The sequence below is a fragment of the Lepisosteus oculatus genome, chromosome 3, assembly GCF_040954835.1.
Source record: "Lepisosteus oculatus isolate fLepOcu1 chromosome 3, fLepOcu1.hap2, whole genome shotgun sequence".
Lineage (NCBI taxonomy): Eukaryota > Metazoa > Chordata > Actinopteri > Semionotiformes > Lepisosteidae > Lepisosteus > Lepisosteus oculatus.
In genome coordinates, this window is record NC_090698.1 from 48,132,339 (window position 1) to 48,151,374 (window position 19,036).

The 19,036-nt window shown below is 40.3% G+C and overlaps 1 protein-coding gene and 1 long non-coding RNA gene across 4 annotated transcripts in view; one reads left to right on the plus strand and one right to left on the minus strand.

The window, feature by feature from the left end:
• Window positions 1–9,277: 9,277 nt before the first annotated feature.
• On the minus strand, window positions 9,278–15,767 carry LOC138237723 (uncharacterized). The gene is made up of 2 exons (XR_011189081.1): window positions 15,074–15,767; window positions 9,278–10,202 (listed from the first exon to the last, which is right to left on the minus strand). It is a non-coding gene; the product is annotated as an uncharacterized lncRNA (long non-coding RNA).
• An 18-nt stretch (window positions 15,768–15,785) lies between these two features.
• The window catches only part of zswim6 (zinc finger, SWIM-type containing 6), a 97,069-nt gene continuing 93,818 nt past the window's right edge, over window positions 15,786–19,036 (plus strand). For all 3 annotated transcript variants that reach the window (XM_015367706.2, XM_006626815.3, XM_069187203.1), the window contains exon 1: window positions 15,786–16,380. In XM_015367706.2, coding sequence (XP_015223192.1) covers window positions 15,954–16,380 — 427 coding nt within the window. In that variant the 5' untranslated portion in view covers window positions 15,786–15,953. The remainder of the gene's footprint in view (window positions 16,381–19,036) is intronic.

The following is a 19,036-nucleotide window of genomic DNA, read 5'->3' on the forward strand; positions in this document are numbered from 1 at the left end:
TATAACATTTTACTACTATATAAGTTGTAATGCAAACTAAATGACTCTAGCTTTCCTGTGTTTTTTGGCTTCTTCTGAAAATGAGACATGCAACTTAGATGGGTGTTTTTTCCCAGTAAAATGCAGAAAGCCACATCTCCCATTGGCTTAGCTGGCCTCCTCTTGGACTTTTACAATTTTTATGATGAACCACAAAAGCAAACAGTACATTGCTACAGTATCACTGTTAACCAATCTAAGAGAAAACTGAAAATGTGCAGATATGACACCTTTGAGATGAGTTATGTGGGCATTCCAAAATGATACAACACGTTCAGACAATATGGAAGCCCTTGTTTCAACCACCTTTCCCAGAAAGCTGTGGGGAATGAGCCACTGCCCTTCCCTGGAGTTGCTGGCAGACAATGATGACTCATTTTTCTCCGTCTACAGCTCTGTCACACATTAGCTCTTCGACACTTCATCTCATCCCTCACAGATCACCTCCTACCCCCATTCTACTCGCTCCTTACTTTCTCTTAATCCACCTGCTGGCTGTCCTTCTCCTCTCCCTGCTCCCCTAATATGGACCCATTATGAATCGCTTATAGTGATTAATTTGGATTATGCTTTTATTGATAAAGTATGGTCCCAGTTTATGCTGTCCTACAGGAGAAATTTCTGGAATTGCTCACTCCTGCCTGATTCTCCCCCTACCTCGCTCATCTCACATGCAAAGGCTTTCTTTTTGCTCCTTCCTTTTCTCCCCTCTGTTGTCCCCTGAGGTTTTGGGATCCATCATTGTTCCCTCTGCCTATTTCACACCCATCACCTCTTGGATACGTCTTCTTGAGTTCCAACTCTTCAGATATGACCCTCGTTTGTCCATTCCTCCTCCTTCCCCTCTGTGGACCTCTACCTATCTTTCCTTGTTGACTCCATTTATACCATACTCCACTCCTCTTCTGCCAACAACCTTAGTGTCATCTTCTCCTTGCAAAATTGTTTTTCCGGCATGTTCCTTCTGCTTCTTCAGCAACATTAGCAGAATCCACTCCTCCCTTACCAACAGCTTCTAGTCCAGGCCGGTAAAGTCTACTGACTTCATTTCTGTCCGCTAGTTGCCCACTCCAAGTCTCATCTTGTCCCTCCTTTGTTTTTCTTGTACTGCTCCATTACTCCAGTCCATCCCCTCGCTCCCTGTTCCTGCCCACTTCTGAGTCAGAACTCTACTGGTTTCCCTGCTCCTGCCTCTCTTCTGTTCCTCTTCTCATGTCAGACAAACTGTCTCTCTTTATAGTTTTCCACTTTCAGAACCCATTCGTTTGTTGGCCTTGTTCCTCAGTGCTGGAATGAACTACCCACAGAGAGCAGAATGGCTTCTCATGACTCATTGGTTTGGACAGCAACTGTGATCTCAGTTCTTAAACACTGCACATCCCTCAAAAAGTCTTACATTGTACAAATGTTTTTTTTATGTTCCATTTTTTATTGGTTTTTCAGGGAAAAGAAAGAATATTCCATGGTACCATGTACAGTAACGAGCAAATGTGAACAATCATGAGATGAAAGACTTAGTACCTAAACAAACTGTGTAAATCCAACAATTACATAAAAGGAATTACATAAAATGAATAAATCAGTAGAAAAAAAAGAAAGCAGAGATTTGGAAGAGATAAGCAAATGAAAAAAGAAAAGAAAGAAAAAAAGGTAGTGAAAGAACAGAAGAGGGACCTTTTTAAATTTCTTTGGGAAAAAGTCTTTTTTATTCTCAAAATTGGCAATGCAGCTTGTTCATTTCACTTATTTGTTGTAAACATCCAATCAGGAAATGACAATTCAGCTAGTACCTAATGGAAAACCAGCTCAAGTGTTACAGTATGTGAACAAATGTAAACTTTTAAAACTAGAACAGTATACTTCATTTTGCAGATTATAGATTATAACAGTGAACAGTTTTTTTTTCAGAGCCAATAAAAGAAGTATGATTATGCTTTTAAAAAAATCAAAGAATAAAGAATCAAAACAAATTTGTCTCTAAAGGGAAATAAATACAATAAATAAATATTAAATCCATGTCTAGGAAGATAAGACCTGAACAGTGTAAAGGATGAATTAGGAAACCATTTGGAGGAAGAGAGCACTCTATACATAAAAGGCCCTAAAATTAAATGACAGAAACAATGAATACTGAGGCACAAATTAAAAACATGTTGTATATGGCAAGAGAGAAAAAAAGAAGAATATTTCAAAAGAAGCAAAAAAACATGCAAAATCATTTTAAATTAATTTTCTTACAATGTAATAAAGGATTAATAAGAGACAATGAAAAAGAAGTAAACATGCATATTTCACATAGGTTTTCACAATAAATGTTGTCAATAACATGCCACATGTCGCAAAAGGGCATCAATCAGTATTAGTTAATTTTAGCATAACTGACACTGAAGATCTGCGGGGGATAGGTAAGTTTAAAACTAGTAAATTGCCTGGGCCTGATGGCATTTCCCCATATGAAATTCAATGTTGATAAGTGCAAAGTGGTTTTTGCAGGAAGTAAGAACTCACAGTCTACATAACACACGGGTAATTCTTAGCTGCAGGAAGCTGTGCATGAAAGGTATCTGGGTCTTTATGTAGATTATTCTATGTTTTTATTAAGATAAACTGGGGAAACAAAGAATAAAACAAAGAATGTTTGGGTTTATAGCTCTTTATATCCATGGAAGTTATGTTCAACTTTTACAATGCAACAGTAAGATTAATATTTGTTTTAGTCACCATGCCAGAAAAAGGATGTTATAGCCTTGGAGTTAAAACCACATCGATTCCTGTTCTTAGTGGATTGTCATAGATTGGCAGGTGAAGGAACCCAATCTTTTTAACCTAGAACAAAGAGAATGGGAGGAGATTTGATACAAGCCCCTAAAATCTTCAAGAATGTTAATGGGGTTATCACGGAGGCCTATCTATGACTCAGCAGCAAATCAAGTACATGGAGTTCCACTTGGAAAGCAAAAGGCTATTTCTGTCTTGGAAGGACAGAAAACATATCCTTACAAAGGGAGTTGCGGCTTTTATAACAGGCTTTCCGGTAGGGTGGGGGAGGTCTTAACTCTTTTATCTGTTAATAAATGTCTGAATGAATGTTTCAATTCATTTAGCTACTAGTGTGGCACGGTGACATAGTGGTTAATATTGGTTAGCACTGAAGCCCTGGGTTCAATTCTGGATGTGGGGTGCTATCTGTGTAGTTTGTATGTTCTCCCCATGTCGTTCCTCTCACAGTCCAAAGACATACAGTAGATTAATTGGCATTTGGGAAAATTGTGATGTGAATGTGTGCGTATCTGTGTGTGTTTCTTGCGATAGACTGGCATTCCATTTAGGGTGTACCCTGCCTTATGCCTGTCGCCTGCCAGTATAAACTGCAGCTACCATCGGACCCTGGATTGAATGATTCAGGCTAAGGACTTGTGAACATGCCTACATATAAACATACTTAGCATTTGCCATGCTGCTTTATAGGAGAGGGAGCTCGAATTGAAAAAGATGCCCATCTGTCACTGATGTCACCTCAAGCTTGCAGTGTCCAACAGGTCCCAAGGGTCGCTCTTTCACCATAACATGAAGAAACGTAAGTCTGGTGGCTGGGCTGAGCAAATTACCAGGTTTCTATATCACATCACCACACTCATTCAGTTTAAAGGGTGTCAATGTCACAGAAAATTTAAGAAAGGGATCTCTTCTCTTTATAAATGGGACACATCAATTCAAGCTCTGTAAGGTCCCTATTTAATTGTAATGCTGAACCGTGTGAGATTGTCTGCAACATCAGTGTATGTTTACATTTCCCTGTACGTTTTCTGTCACCTCTCAATAAAGCAAGTTTATGTGTACACTCCTTATGCTACTGTATATCTGAATACAAATCAAACACATTCACAAAGATCACACGACAGTTTATGTCTCAAAACACACATGCTTAAATAAGTCATCAATTTCTATCTATCCATTATCGGCAAGCTGCTTATCTTGATGGAGGCTGTGACGAGCGAGGGTCTGTATCAGAAATATGAGATGCCAAGGAAGACTGTGAACAAATGACTTCACTCTCCCTTGGCAGGAACACCAGTCCAGCACAGGGCTAAGCCATCTCTTGAGATAACATCCTGCAACTTTACATACAAATAGTGATTCTTACATAGAATGTTTAGATGAAACTGACCATTAATTAAATTTGTATACTTTACCTTCAAAATCCACTCACCGTAGACATGGCATCCAACACTAAAACATACTTTATGATACACTTTGTGGCAATCCAGCCCATCGTTTAAATAGTTCGTATTATTATACAGTATGTATGATATACAGTATGTATGACTATAAAATGTACTATTGAAGAAAAAGGAATTGAGATATTCATTCCCTTACAAAATTGTAAGGGAATAAACAAGATACATTTATGTTAAAACAATTAACACATTAGATATTTTTATTATTATTCTCTCTTTGAACTAGGCTGATGCAGTTATTTGACATAGGAGTTACTTAATAAGAAGTGTGTTTCTTTCATGCTGTGTACTTTATCATGAGTTCTTTGAAAATCACCACAAGCAGAAATTTCATTTAACTCAAGTTAAACTTGAGTTAATAAAATATCAAAGTTTTTTCTTACTATCAAAACATGATTTTCGTGGGACCTACTTAAGTTTTGATATTACTCATTAACTACTGCAACAGGCTAGAAGAGGTGTTGCAGAATATCGTTCAAAACACCCACCCATATGACTATCTGTTATTGGAGATCAGCACTATCTACAAGTTACTGGTGAATTCTTTACATATGCTGTGGTAAAAAGTGGTAAAATATGCTTTCAGTTTGTTGAATTTACTGGAACGTGTGGGAGAAACCTATTTACAAAATTACCGTGTGGCTTCCCTATGTACGTGGAGTGACTTTAGGCTCATATATTTTTCAGCATATGAATCATTCAAAAAACATAACACAGCAAAACAAAAAAGCAGCCGTCAAAAACAACTTAGAAAGGTCCATAGTAATTTCTCTTTAAAATTCTTTAAGTAATCCTTAAAAAAATTAGCTCATGTTAATTTCACCTTTTTGCACACATGAAAAAAATGATTTTAGAAAGACAATTGTCCAAAAGCCATAACATTTTAAGGCACATGATGTAATTCTGTAATTAGCTCTTTTGTTCAGCTGTAAGCTCAACGTTTCCTAGGCAGCAGACACAAATTTATAGTCCATTTTATAATTCTTTGTTGTGTTTTGCATATTTAAAAACAATTAGTTTGAAGAATGTAAGTTTCTTTAGGAAATGGGTAAACTCTAAATGTGTGGATTTGTAATAATGTGGAATAAAAGTCAGGCATGCAGGCCAGAACATTAAAGGTACAGACACATTGAGGCTGAAGAAGCTATATCAGCGATGCAATGGATCTTTAGGGAAATAAAGGTGTCATTTTTCGCTGCCCACAGAGGTATGAATTGGGGAGCATTCCTCCAGGGACTGGTTAAAGGAGTAGAACTACAGCTAGGTTGAGCATTGTCACTGTTCACTTCTGTTTAATTACCTCTTATGCGTTAGGTTGTTTTCCCACTAGTTTATTCACTGTGTCTGAAGATTGATGCATAGATTTAGTGGTTGCTGTTCTTACATCACTCTTTAGCCTTAGTTGCCTAAACCTTTCACGAGAGCCCTCTGAAACTACACTACTGCATAAAGTAGCAAGTGGCACCAAGCAGACAATAATGGCCCTGTGTCGTGACACAGAAAGAAGGTGAAGGAATCTTTTTAAGGGTAGTGCTACCCCAGTGTCCCCCAGGGCAGATGAACAAACACAAGTGATGGTCGGGGGGGTAGTGGATGGCACAGGGATAGCAGGAGCTCAACATGACAGTGCTAACGCAGTGGAGTGACTCACTGAGGGTCCAGAATAACAATGAAAGACCACTTAGCAGTCGCATTGCCTGGCATCGTGGGGAAGATTAGCAGGTACCTTGGTCCTGGCCAACCACCCAGTGAAAGTTAAGAAATACTAAAGAACACCTCCTTGCCCCGTCATGTGCAAGCAGTCAATCATCCTCCTGAGTCCTGACTTGCTACTAGAGGCCAGAAGCAGAGATCTACCTCAGTCGTTTAGAAGAAAGTGTAGTGTAGATGCCATGGAGAGTTTGAAAACATGCACTACCGAGCCTGGGCACCCTGTCTGTCTCTGCTGTTTGAAAATGCATGAAGAAAGGGCGTGCTAAACATGAAAGCCACAGGCTGAAAAGGGAGCAGCTGGGAAATGCCAACAGGATGAATGTGAAATGGGGAAGCTCTTTTGAGTCATCATCCAACTCGACTATAGAGAAGAGACGGAGCAGCTCTAGTGGACTAGACCGGCAAGGGAAACATGCCAATACAGACTCTATAATTTAATTGGTGAGAATCTACCACACTTGTGAAATAAATGGCACATGCGTGTTCAGAAGAAGACACCAGAAAGTTCAGCCCAGAGGGAAGACTGCTAAATTCTGAATTCATGGACACATGTAGCTACAAACTGGATTTCTTTCAGCTTCTTGAGGTATAGCAGGACTTGGGCCCTGATGAACTAAGCCTTTGTGGACATTAATATGGCATTTTCTCATACTACGAGGGCAAAACTGTGCTAGCAGTGGCTGTTGAAGGAAAGTAGCACCTGGGAAAAGAGGCCAAGAGTGATCTCTCCCATTCCTCCATTGTAATGGCATTTGGAGATTCTTGAGGTAATGGACCACAGTGGTGAATACACTCCTGCAGGGGATTGTTTTGGGTCTCACCACTGCACCTATAGCGCAGTGGACTGGTAGATTGGCTCAACCAGACCCTCATAACCCCAGCTTGGTATCCTTAAATCCAGGCACCAGTGGGACTGAGACAGTCAGCTGTTTTCTATATGATAGAAAAGGGAGTCATCAGGGTACTCACCAGCAGATGTTTTGAACAGAATTGTTTTACTAGGTAGAGTTGGTATTAAGTAAGCTACACAGCCAAGACCAAAAGCAGATCAGGAGTTCTCGGAAGAGCTGTTGAGACATCTGGAGGGGTATCACTGCTTTATCAAAAAGCACATTATGGTGGAAAGAGGCTCAGTACAAAAGACACGTAATCTGTGTTCCTGTGGGAGCAGGAATCTTCCCCCAGGTGTCAGATATGTGTCTGTTATCCCCTTTGCTATAAATGTCTATTGTCAGATCTCACCCCACTCATGGGAGGGATCTGTACTTCGTTACAAACTCTCTGGCTCATGTACAGGTTCCAGATGAAGACAAAGAGTGCTTGATGGTGGTCTACTGTGTCCAGCTGGATCCTAACAAGGGTATTCAGTTGGCAGAGGTGGCTGAACCTAAGAACGGGCTCCCAGAGCACGAGGATGCATCCCCAGCAGGAATTATGGCCTCCAGTTTCAAGCACAAGGTGCCCCACACATCATTTTTCACGGCATCCTCCAAGACGTCTAGGTAAGGGGCGGCCTTTGTCTAGCCTAGTTCCTGGAGTAGGAGTATTGTTAGGGTGTTCATCATCACTATTCATATCTGTTCAGATACATTAGGTTCTTTATGTTATTTATTTTCTCTCTAGTGTATTCACTATGCCTAGAGCTTAAAGGGCACTGTCACCTTTATTTGGCTATAAGCATAAGAGCTATATAAGACCAAATTTCACAACAATATATTTGTTTTTTGAAACAATTGTGTGATGCAAATGCCATCGCTATTTAATGTGGAATCTAAAAGGCTAAACAGACAAGTTCATGTCATTTCCCTCCTACATTCCTTTTACGTTGCTTGTTCGGGTGTGAGTGTTCTGCATGCATCATGAATTTCATCAATGTATTATGAGATTTTGAATGCTTCAGTCAAATCTCTGAAAGTCTTCCATGTTATAGTGTAAAGTGTAATTTTTTCAAAACTGTGTCTGCATATGATATACCACTTAAAGCATGGGTTATTCGTGTTGCCCTTCCTTGGACTCCTACCCCCACAGAAAACTGGACCCCATTTTATTAATCTCCATTAATTTGGATTGAGCAAATCACTACTTCTTTACTGCAGATGTAAAGGTTCTGCTGGCTACACCATGTCTTCTAGCAGAAGCCATTAATAAGACAACAAAACTTCACAGATATTATTTCCTTTTCTGCACTTGATATGCAAATACATTGTTTTGTGCCAGGATGTAATACTCTGGATTGACTTGCATCAGTTTAATATGGCTTTTTCCAGCTTTATACTTGACTTGTATGCTTTTTAATATCAGCTGCTGCTCGTGGGGTCTAGATAGATTTGTTAAATATGCCAGGCTGTGATAAACTGAAAACCACCAAACACTAACCTGCTTCTTAATGGATGTGTTTTGTTTCCCACTGCCTTCCTGCTTGTACCCAGTGGAAACCTGTTAACCAGTACAAAACTTCAGATTGTCTGAACAGAAGTAGGTCAAACTTTAACTGTAATGTATGCTATTCAAACAAAAAGGAGCCACAGTCTTTGCATTGATCCCTGTGGTACTCCTATACACACTCTGCCTGTGCCTTAGCCAGTTTTTAATTCATATTCTGTATCTATGCATCTGAGTTTCTAAGGTAAGTGCACATTTGAATAAAAATATAACCATTTCTCAGATCTAAAAGAGAAGCATCTGACTGTTACAAAGTTATTTCCTTAGACATTCTAGTTGGTGGGGCATGGGGGGGTGGGGGGTGGGGCATGGGGGGGTGGGCAGGGTTAGGGTTAGAATTTATAATGCTTGGGATAAATTAGAAAATGCTGTATAGGATAAACTATGCCACCTTGTTTAATCTGCGAACTATGGAGCCTGACAAAACGGAACTCACATTTGTAACAAGTTCACAAAAATGCAGTTTCTTCTTTTAAAGAAATTCTTTAAATTCTGCATAATAAGGATAAAACTAACAGTCTTATCATGAGCACACGAAAACATAATAGAAAAGAGGTGGAAGGCAATCATTCGCTGAATAAAAACGTTGTTTTTCCAATAGGCTTTATTACCTACTGTACTTTGTTCAAGAGTAATAGTTCCTATGCAGCCTTCTTCACTTTATACCACTGACATTTTTGTTCTAGGTTGATTTCAGGTACACCAGTCTTTGTATAACCCACAAAACATTTTTTGAATGTTTATTGTTTATTTTGAATGAATATTTAGATCGGTGTAGCAGATAAGGAGAACTCCACATAAGTGTAATACACTGCCCCCTTTAAGGAAGACTTCCTATGCATTACTTGATCATATACATTTTTATTTTGTAGAGTACATTTAATAATCTATTATAATAGCATAATATTTGATAACATCAGTCTAAGAGAATTCACATCATGCAGAGAACCTAACAGCACTTTATATTGCACTAAATAGAAACAGAAATGGCTGTTGAAGAGACTGTTGCTTAAAAGAAAACAGCACATTTGTATACCAGACAGTAACATTTTATTACTTTGGGTATCTGTGTACACAATATTTGACCATTCAAGCATAAACACATCAATGAATTCCTCATCTTTATGTATTTTTAAGTCAAAATTGTTAAAAAGGCAGACAAACATCAGTGTGAGAATTTCAGATTTGATCAAGAAAACTAGGTCAAGTAACAACACATAAGGTTCAGCAAAATTAGGGATGGTGCAGTTAGCCTATGGAAGATTTCACCTGAAAATAAGTAAGCGTCAGTAACTTCCTAGCAGAGGAAATGAAACAAAAGAATTGCTTTCAGATTCTTCCTGAATGCATTATGTGCTGTTATCTGTTTCTTTTGGCATCTGCTCTGCTAACACTGTACACAGCGCAGTCAATGCTCTTCAAGGGTTATGCTGCAGAACGCAGGTAAGCACACTGTAGGTCATCCGAGCAAAAGATTGAAAAAAAAAGCTTTAAAGCTCAAGCAGCAGCTCACAACAGCTAAAAAACAGGAATCTTCAGATCAGAGCTTCACAGTGTTATATTTGCATGAAGTAAGGACATCTGACGCACAGCCAAACATGAAGCCTGATCAAAGGTGTTTTTCATTTAGAATGTTATCACAAGCATAAGTTTATCTGAAATTCTGGCACTAACATGCCAGCCACTTTGCTGTGTAAACATTTATGGGAAACCTCCATCTTCCTTTGTTTTTGAGAACAGATCTCAACTCATCTGTGTCCTGGCATTTACCTAAAAAACACAAGCAGAGAGACCATGTCTTACTATTTAAGGTTTGTTTACTTGCTATAACCCCTATATAGAGGCTCTCATACCCATTTCTAGTATAAAGTACAGTTGATTTCAATCCTATTTTAGAAAATAAATGAAACCTAAAGCCATCTGAAGCCATTACTTTTATAAAAAATGCTAAATTATTTAATTCATATACCACATATTTACATGGTGACAGAATATATGGTCAAGTTATAGAGGGAATCTACTATGGGCCTAGTTTATGGCATAGTCTCTTCCCCTTGTAGCTTTTCCACACTTTTTTTTGTGTTGGGGAAAAAAAGCTAATCAGAGTTAATTAGAATTGCTCTGAGTTAATTGAACACAGCTGCTGTCAATGGAAGTCCTGCGCTCAGGGTATTTAAGGGTGTGGCAGACGGGAGGGGGAGAGCTGTCTAGCTGTTCAGGTATTTGTGCTGGAAATATCCTTTAAAGCGTGCTTTTAAAAAGGAAATGGAAGCAAGATTTTGGAATATATTATTTTGGAATACCAAGTTAGATGTTTCTTAAGTTTGTGGGAAAGGAAAGAAATTGTATCCAAACAAAGGAACTTTCTTTGGTTTGATTACAGGAAAGTAGGAGGGCCTCCATTTTGTGCTAAATGCTAGAGGACAAAAGAAAGGCCTCACTGTTGTGACCAGCACACTCCCCAAGGTGTCACAACATACTAAATATATTTAGAAAGTATATTCAAAGGGAAACAGAAGCTAACATATTTATATGGATAATGCATGATGGTAACTAGATTGACTTCATAGATCTTTGCTCCTATGACAGGCAGGGGTTTTCATTCCTGAAGCTCCACCTCACTGACCTGCCTGAGTGAGTTATGGTCAATCCCCTCATTGAGGAACCTCTTATTCAGTTATAGGAATGGATAGAACTAGACACTTCTATATACACCCAGTAATGTTTTTGGTAGGATTAATTACAGCAACTTGGCTTGGATTAAGCAAACAAATATTTACAAGGGTAATTAACCCTAAAGCTTCAACATGTAGCTAGGAGGTTGGGTGATAATTAGTTGATAATTGCCAGACTAATGTAATGAAGCCTGCCAAAATACCTCAGCTGCTCTTCACCTGAGTGTAGGTTTGAGCAGAGAGACGATTAATCCCTTTGTAAAAATTCCCAAAGGGGAAAGAATGAATACAGAGCAACATACAAATCTAGCAGGATACCACAAATAGATGGAAAGTGTTCTTACCTCTTTAGGGAAACAAATGCATGTTCCAAATGTTGTTTTCTGTTTATTTGTACCTCATGGGGGCCTGACTGAATATACAGTATAAAACTTTAATCCAAGGGAATTGCAATAAAACTATACAATGCACAAGTATCCATGAAAAAGGATACTTCTGCCTTGGAAAGCATCAAAGAAAACCAGATTAATTCTGGGTCTCAAAAGAATTATACAAATGGATTAAAGCAAATATATTTACTCAGTCTTGAATAATTTGCAAGTTCTAGCTCTTAATAAATAAAGCAAATAAATTTAGAAAACAAGGAATTGAGGGCTGATATTATAGGCAGATTTTTGTTCCAGATTATCTCAAAATAATTTAACATCACAAGTTTAATTGATCACACTTAGATTGTCATTCCTACATTTAAGAACTGGTGATTTAATGGCTACCTATAAAACCTTATATAGAGGATCTATGTCCTTGAGTAGGGATGCAAATCAAAATGTACAAGGCATGTACTTTGGCTTGGTGCTGCAAAAACACTGTACATATACCAAACACGAACAAGACAACAGACGTCATTAAGACACATAATGTATAACTAGGCATTCTGGTTCAGCAAAAAGAGCCTTAGGAAAAAAGCTGTTCAAATACTGGGTGGTTCTGGTTTTAACAGACCGGTAGTCTCTTCCCGAGGGAAGTTTATGGAACAGGTGGTAACCTGGGTGGGAGGGGTCATCAACAATCTTTCCTGCCTGCTGCTTTGCTCTGGAATTGCACAAAATGTCAATGGAGGGCAGATGACAGCCAACAACCCTTGCTGCTGAGCGAACAAGACACTGCAGTTTGCCTTTGGAGAGGGACGACGTGTTGCCAAACCAGACAGTTACAGAGGCTGTCAGAATACTCCTAATTATGGCTCTGTAAAACTGTATTACAATTGGTTGAGAGACACCAAAGTTTTTCAGCCGGCACAAAAAATACATTCTCTGCCGTGCTTTCTTTGTGATACTGGTATTATTCATGCCCAATTTAAGGGTATTAAAACCTTAAAGGACTCCACCACACTCACAGCCAATCATTGATTATTTAGGAAAGAGACTTTGGAGAATGTTTCTGGAAATCAACCACAATTTCCATTGTTTTAAAGGTATTAAGCCCCAGGTGGTCGATAACACACCATGATGCCAACCAACTCACCTCCCTCCTGTACATGGTCTCATCATCATGAGTGATGAGATCTATAAGGGTGATGGAAGTGTCACTGGAGTTGCAGCTATTGCTATACAGGGAATAGAGTAGTGAGGAAAGCACACACTCTTGAGGTACACCAGTATTCACATCTGTTGCCTTCTATCTGTCAGAAAGTTGATAATCCACTGGCAGATAGAAAGTGGAACAACCAACTGTAACAATTTAATGTAAAGGAGTTCTGGAATAATAGTATTAAATGCAGTACTAAACTCCTCAAAAAGAATTCTTGCATACGCACCTGAGTGTTTTATATGTTGCAAAATGTTGCAAAGGCACATGTTAACAGCATCATCCACTGTCCTGCTGGTAGTGTAAACTGTAGAGGGCTGAGCTGTAACTCTGTTAGTTTTGAGATAACGGAAGTATTAGGTCTTAATGATGAAGAGATGTTCAAAAGTCTTCATTGTGACAGAAGAAAGAGCAACTGGTCTACATCATTAAGACAACCTATTTTGTCCTTCTTTGGTACAGGAGCAATAATGGAGAACCTGAAGCAGGCAGGGATCTTGCACTGACCTGGCAGCTGATTAAATATATCAGTGAACACCAGGGCTAACTGCTCTGCACAATGCTTCTTTGCAGCAGGGGAGGTTCAGGTCAGTTTTTGAACATCCCGCTCTCTGATGGTCTCAGAGGTCAGTGTATGCTAGTTGTGGCTGAAGGCAAGAGGGAAGCAATGAAGGCCATGAGGTAGTTAAATCTGAAGAGGTCATCCAAATGCATGAACTATGATCATCATTAAGGAGCGTCTGTTTTTCAAACCTACAATGATGTACAATAAGTGGACATCATTTTGCCTATTTTGTTTGAGAAGTATTGTCCAACTCTAAAAATCAATCATTATTTTTTACAGTCTTGCTCTCTTGAAACTTCACCCTGGACTGACTGTTCTTACTTTGTAACTTGAAGTGAATGCAACAGTCCTGTGACTACCGTTCACGCTTGTGTTCTGCAGTGATACAAGATCCCAATGCTTCCATGTCCGACACTAACTGAACACCACTGGGAGGGTCTTGGTACTTAAGCACAATGTTGCCTAATGCCAAAAGACAGGGGTGTCCAGCTCTGATCCTGGAGAGCCCCAGTCCAATAGGTTATCATCAATTTCTTTACATTCAGAACAACGGAACTGTACACATTTAGGCAGGGGGTTGGTTAAATTAAGTAATTTAGAGATCAGCTGGAACAAAAATACAGTATGAATACCCATAATCAAAAATGACTGGTCTGAATTAACCAATTTTCATGAATTTGCCAGAAGCATGCATGTATCACCCATCTTTAAGTAATGGTGACTTAGAGATGAAATGGGTTGGAGTAGAACAGTGTATGCCAGACTTTTAGTCAGATACTCACAGTCACAGTCAAGTACTGTAGCCAAGAGCTTTAAAAGAACTTTAAATGACAAAACAAAACTAAAAGCCACCAATTACAACCCATAACGACATGGTTTTCCTTTAAAGTGTCAGAATGTATGTTTTACAAATGGTACTAAGGGAACTTGGATTGACATAATATCAAACTCTTATTTTATACAGCACCTTTAAAAGTAGCTTAAGTAGCTATAGAAGTACTTTGGCTATAGCTGTTGAGCATCTTGTTAAGTAGTAAGATGACAAAGCAAATCCCAGTTGAAGAATATCCTGAAAATCTAACAGGAGAATAAAGACATGATTAAAAATGAACAACGATTACCCTGCTCATTATCTCGGACATTGATATTCACTCCTGTTCCTGGATTTAAAGTTAATTTATAATCCTCAATAGTAAACAGTGGTAATACGGGCCAATTCAGTAAATGATTTGTTCAAATAGCATCACATCACATCATAGAGGCCTGGGCAGACTCAAAACCAGAAGACGCGGCTACCATGCAGCATTGACATCAGCGAGGTCGTGCAGTTCGGAGATTGAGACATCAGATACCTGCTACCAGTCAGCTTCTAACGGAGATTAGAATACAGTATCATAAAAACAGCGTTTTAAAAACATTTTTTGTTTCCCGAGAGGCGTGGGCTTTTGTCACAGGTAGTATAGTAATTCCTACTATATTGTTACAGAATTTCAAACAAAAAGTAACATTTTATATCAGTAGATATGTTCGGGTTGAAAAACTGTGACTTTATTTTAGGGATAATGGAGACAGTGAGATGTGAGTAGCTCTTAAAACAACACTTATTCGCCACACTTGTTTTCCCTAGTGTAACTCTTGAGTTTAACCGGTTAGTTATAAATACAGATACTGTAGGATGGACATAATTCAGCAGCGTGTCCATACGAGACGCATCCCCCCCCCAGTTCTTTATGAATAAAATGAGAATACAAACAATCGCAATAAAGTGGAAAAATAAAATGCGACATGCACATGTAGTGCTCGTCTTTAGTAACCTTTATAGACCTGCTCAATCCTCTACCATCAATATCCAACGACACACAAAAACCCAATACAGCAACATCACCGTGGGTCTAGGCGACACAATCGGATCTCCAATTTCACTGTTCCCATGCAGGAAGTTTTGGTTCCCAGGCAGCGCGTTCTTTTGTTTTCAAAAAAATTCCTGACGTCAACTAGCCTCGCCAAAAATGGAACTACAACAGTGGGACCAGGCAGGGCGGCCGCGCTGTCTGGCCCAGACCAGCCCACATTCCTTTCCAAATAAAGCGTCACAATGGGCGTCCTTTTCTTGCAGGACGCCCGCCTCTTGCACCAGAAGGGTTGACAGATACAATCAAAGCTTTCTCACAGACGCCGACAAAAAAAAAAACGCGCAGTCCCCTCCTCCTCCTCCTTCTCCGTCAAGCTCATGTTTTGTAAATCAAAGAGCCTGTGGTTTCTGGTCTGGACAGAGACGCCCCTGTGAAACACCGCCTCCTTTTTAACCCTTTGCGGAAGAGTCCAGGGCCGGCTTTCGTTTCCAACCCCGCCTTTCGGAATCATAAAGAAAAACATCAAAGTTTGCCGACCTTCTAGAACTCCGCCTATTACGTCGCGTAAGGCTTTACAAAGGATTTGCCGACGTTCGGGAATTCCGCCCTTCGTTCCTTTTTTAGCACCACGTAGGGATTGGCAGGCGGCCACCCCCCGCCTCCTTCGCTTAATTTGGCTACACAAAGGACTCGCCGCTCTCGTTGACGACCACCCACTATTCCAAATAAGGTCAGTCTGACCATACACGGCGAACAATCGACCGAAGTGGATCCTTTTCCCTTCCTTATCCCGTTTATATGGTACGGTGACTTCCGCTGTTGCTGTAAAAGCAGTGCGATCATGGCGGAGCGCGTTCAGCAGCCCCCAGCTAAACGGCTCTGCTGCCGACCCGGCTACAACCCGGCGTGCAGACAGGGACAGCGGGCTGGAGGAGCAGTGTGCGGCGGTCCGGGTACTGCCCAGGGGGGATCGGGCAAAACTCAGAGCCCGGAGTCGCTGCTGGACATCGCAGCAAGGAAAGTAGCGGAGAAGTGGCCGTTTCAGAGGGTGGAGGAGCGATTCGAAAGGATCCCGGAGCCCGTCCAAAGGAGGATCGTCTACTGGTCATTCCCTAGGAGCGAACGGGAGATCTGCATGTATTCTTCCTTCAACACAGGCGGCGAGGAGAATGGTGCTGCCGGGGAGAACAGCGACGAGACCCGGCTGCCTTTCAGACGAGGCATCGCTCTGCTGGAGAGCGGCTGCGTAGACAACGTTCTGCAAGTCGGTGAGTGCTGGGAATAGGAAAAGGTGTTTTATTTATTTATATTAAATTAAAAAAAAACACGTCCGTCGAGAGCAGAAGAGGAACGTCGAGGAGAAACGGATTCATTTCAACTAAACATCTGAACCAGACAGTACGAAATCAAGACAACGAGAAATATTTTGCTTGGGTGTCTGAACAAAGGAAGAATGTAGAGGGCAACACAACAGGGCTTTAAATCTACATAATACGATTGCTTTCAATTTTGACTTATGTTGTGTTTCCCCCTCTCCGCAAGAGGAAACGAAGGTACCAATTGTGTAATGAAACACATCGGTGGTAAATACTTGTTTTAAATCCCCGAGATCATTTAGTTAGTGAGAAAAGCATTTACGGAAGTAAAGGAGAGCTGCTATAAATTTAAAGGTCTAGCAATAACAAGGTTAAAGTACCCAGCACGATCGAGTGATCGTTTTTTGCTCGCCCCGTTTTTTATGTATATTTTTGGCAGCAGCTCGTTCGTCTCTTTCAAACAGGCGACCGAGGGAGAAGTACAGTGGAAAAAGCACAGCCCTGGCCTTTTTGTTTTTTTTTTCTGTTTATTTTTTTTCTTAGTGAAAGACATGGGGGAGGTTACTTGGCTAAGGTTTCAAATCTGTGATCACGTAAACGCGTATTTTTCTGCAGATAAGTTTTTAATCATCCGTAGGAGGACAGAGCATGCCTGTCATTGTTGTTGCCTTTTTTTTATTAACCGGTTATTATTATTATTGTTGTTTTAAAAGGATCAGTGTGGCTGATTCTTTCCCTGGGAGCAGTAGCCCTCTGGTCTTTTTTAGCTTGTTTGCCGAGTGCGCATATCAAATAGCCGTCAGGCATTCCCATTGAAAGCTTGGCACTTTGTTCCCATTTTCATGTTCATTTGTGTCTTTTCAGCTTTCTGTCACCCTCCAAAAGGAAGGCGAACAAAAGCGCCTTTTTATTTCTTTTCAGTGCTTGTTAAATAGAAGAGATTTGGAAAGGGGTGGGAAGGAAGGCGATTTAAAGCTGCAGAGCCTCTATTTCAAAATGGACCCTGGTAATTTGCACAAATTTGCAGCTAATCAGTTCGGGTTCACGTTTGCCTTGCTCTGCTAGAGAGATGTGTGCGTTTGTTTCAAATAAGAAGCAGGCTGCTGCCAGTGAACGGGATACAGAGAAAAGAATACGCCAAATAGCCTGAGCCATGAAAAATGACAACACATCCTGCCTGTTCCCCGTCGAAGGCGGAATCAGGAGTCCAAATGTCCAGTTACGTCCCCCTTTATAAGTTCTGCCACCTTTGTTTATTCTTTATTGCAATTATTCTCCTATCCTTGGCTCCTCACCCTTGGAAGGGGTTCAGGATTTTAATCCCATTACTGTCTGCAGTTAATTTGAATTCTAATGCAATCGGCAAACGTGATTTTCTGCATGATCATTTTTTTTCCAAAGGCAGTCGGATCAGCGGTGCCTCATCTGGGCTTGGTGCCCTTCCTTTTCTGCTGAAGGGGGTTCCTGCTTATAATATGTTTGCGTCTTTATTTGGCCTGTCCGATATCCGTTTGGATCTCTTTGCATCGGGTCCCCTTTTTGTCTGCTTTTGAAATCCAGGGGCTCTGCCCTGTTTTCCAAGGATCGCAGACTAGAATTAGCTTTGGTTTTGTTGGCAGTGATGAGCGTGTTTTTGTGTGTGTGTGTGTACCTCACTCTGCATGCTAGCAATGGGGAATGACAGGAGTGCACACAGGGAGAGTTTCTTGGCTGATTGCATTTTAGCCTGGAATTCTCTGTGAAAATAAAGCCAAGCAGTGATAAATAAAAGATGCAATCTTCTTTGGGAGACAGGCAGGCACATGAGCTGAGCTTTGGTTGCTTTTAGTAGACCTAGTGGAGGCTGATATGGATTGCTGTGGCGTATGAGAACTTCTCATATAGCACAGCCCAGGAAGAGGGATCTGTCACTGCTGGGGATTGGAAAAAAAAAGTAACCACTAGGATGTGGACAGTGTCTATGGATAAACCAAAGTCATCCTTAACAAATCTGCTTCCGTTTATCCTTCTCCACATTAAAGTTTCTATTTTCTCTTTTTACACCCAAGAGTAGCAGTGTGAACTATGGGCCTCCATCATTTGAAACCCACTTTGTTTCAATATTTTAATAGCAATCTCAAAACCTAGACAGGGCCTGACTCATTGGAATGGCTCTACATAAAGTCGGTGCACTGTACTTACAATTTCTCAGAAATAAAAGCCACGCTGCAGGATGTGGCCTCTTTTATTTACTGGCTCTGGAGATTCTTAGCTCCAGATGTACATTTAAAGATAGACATTAAACAGCAGTTGGTTATCCATGAAGCCCCAAGTCACATTGAAGTATACAGTCGGACAGTGATAAGACGGCTTTAACATTTTCAGTCTGTGAACGTCCTCCACAGAGGTTCCAATTATTGCTTAATTGTGAATTCTTTGCTAATGTATCAATCAGTAAATATGTATTCCGCCTGCCACTTGGATCAAGTTGATGTACGAGGTACGTCCTCCTTTAACAATGCAGAATCTCTTACCAGTTTTAGTTTTTTGGGGGCAAGAGCATTTAACCCCAGCACAGTATTCATTCAGTCTATAGGTCACAAGCTGTCTTGTAGCATTTTTAAAAGTG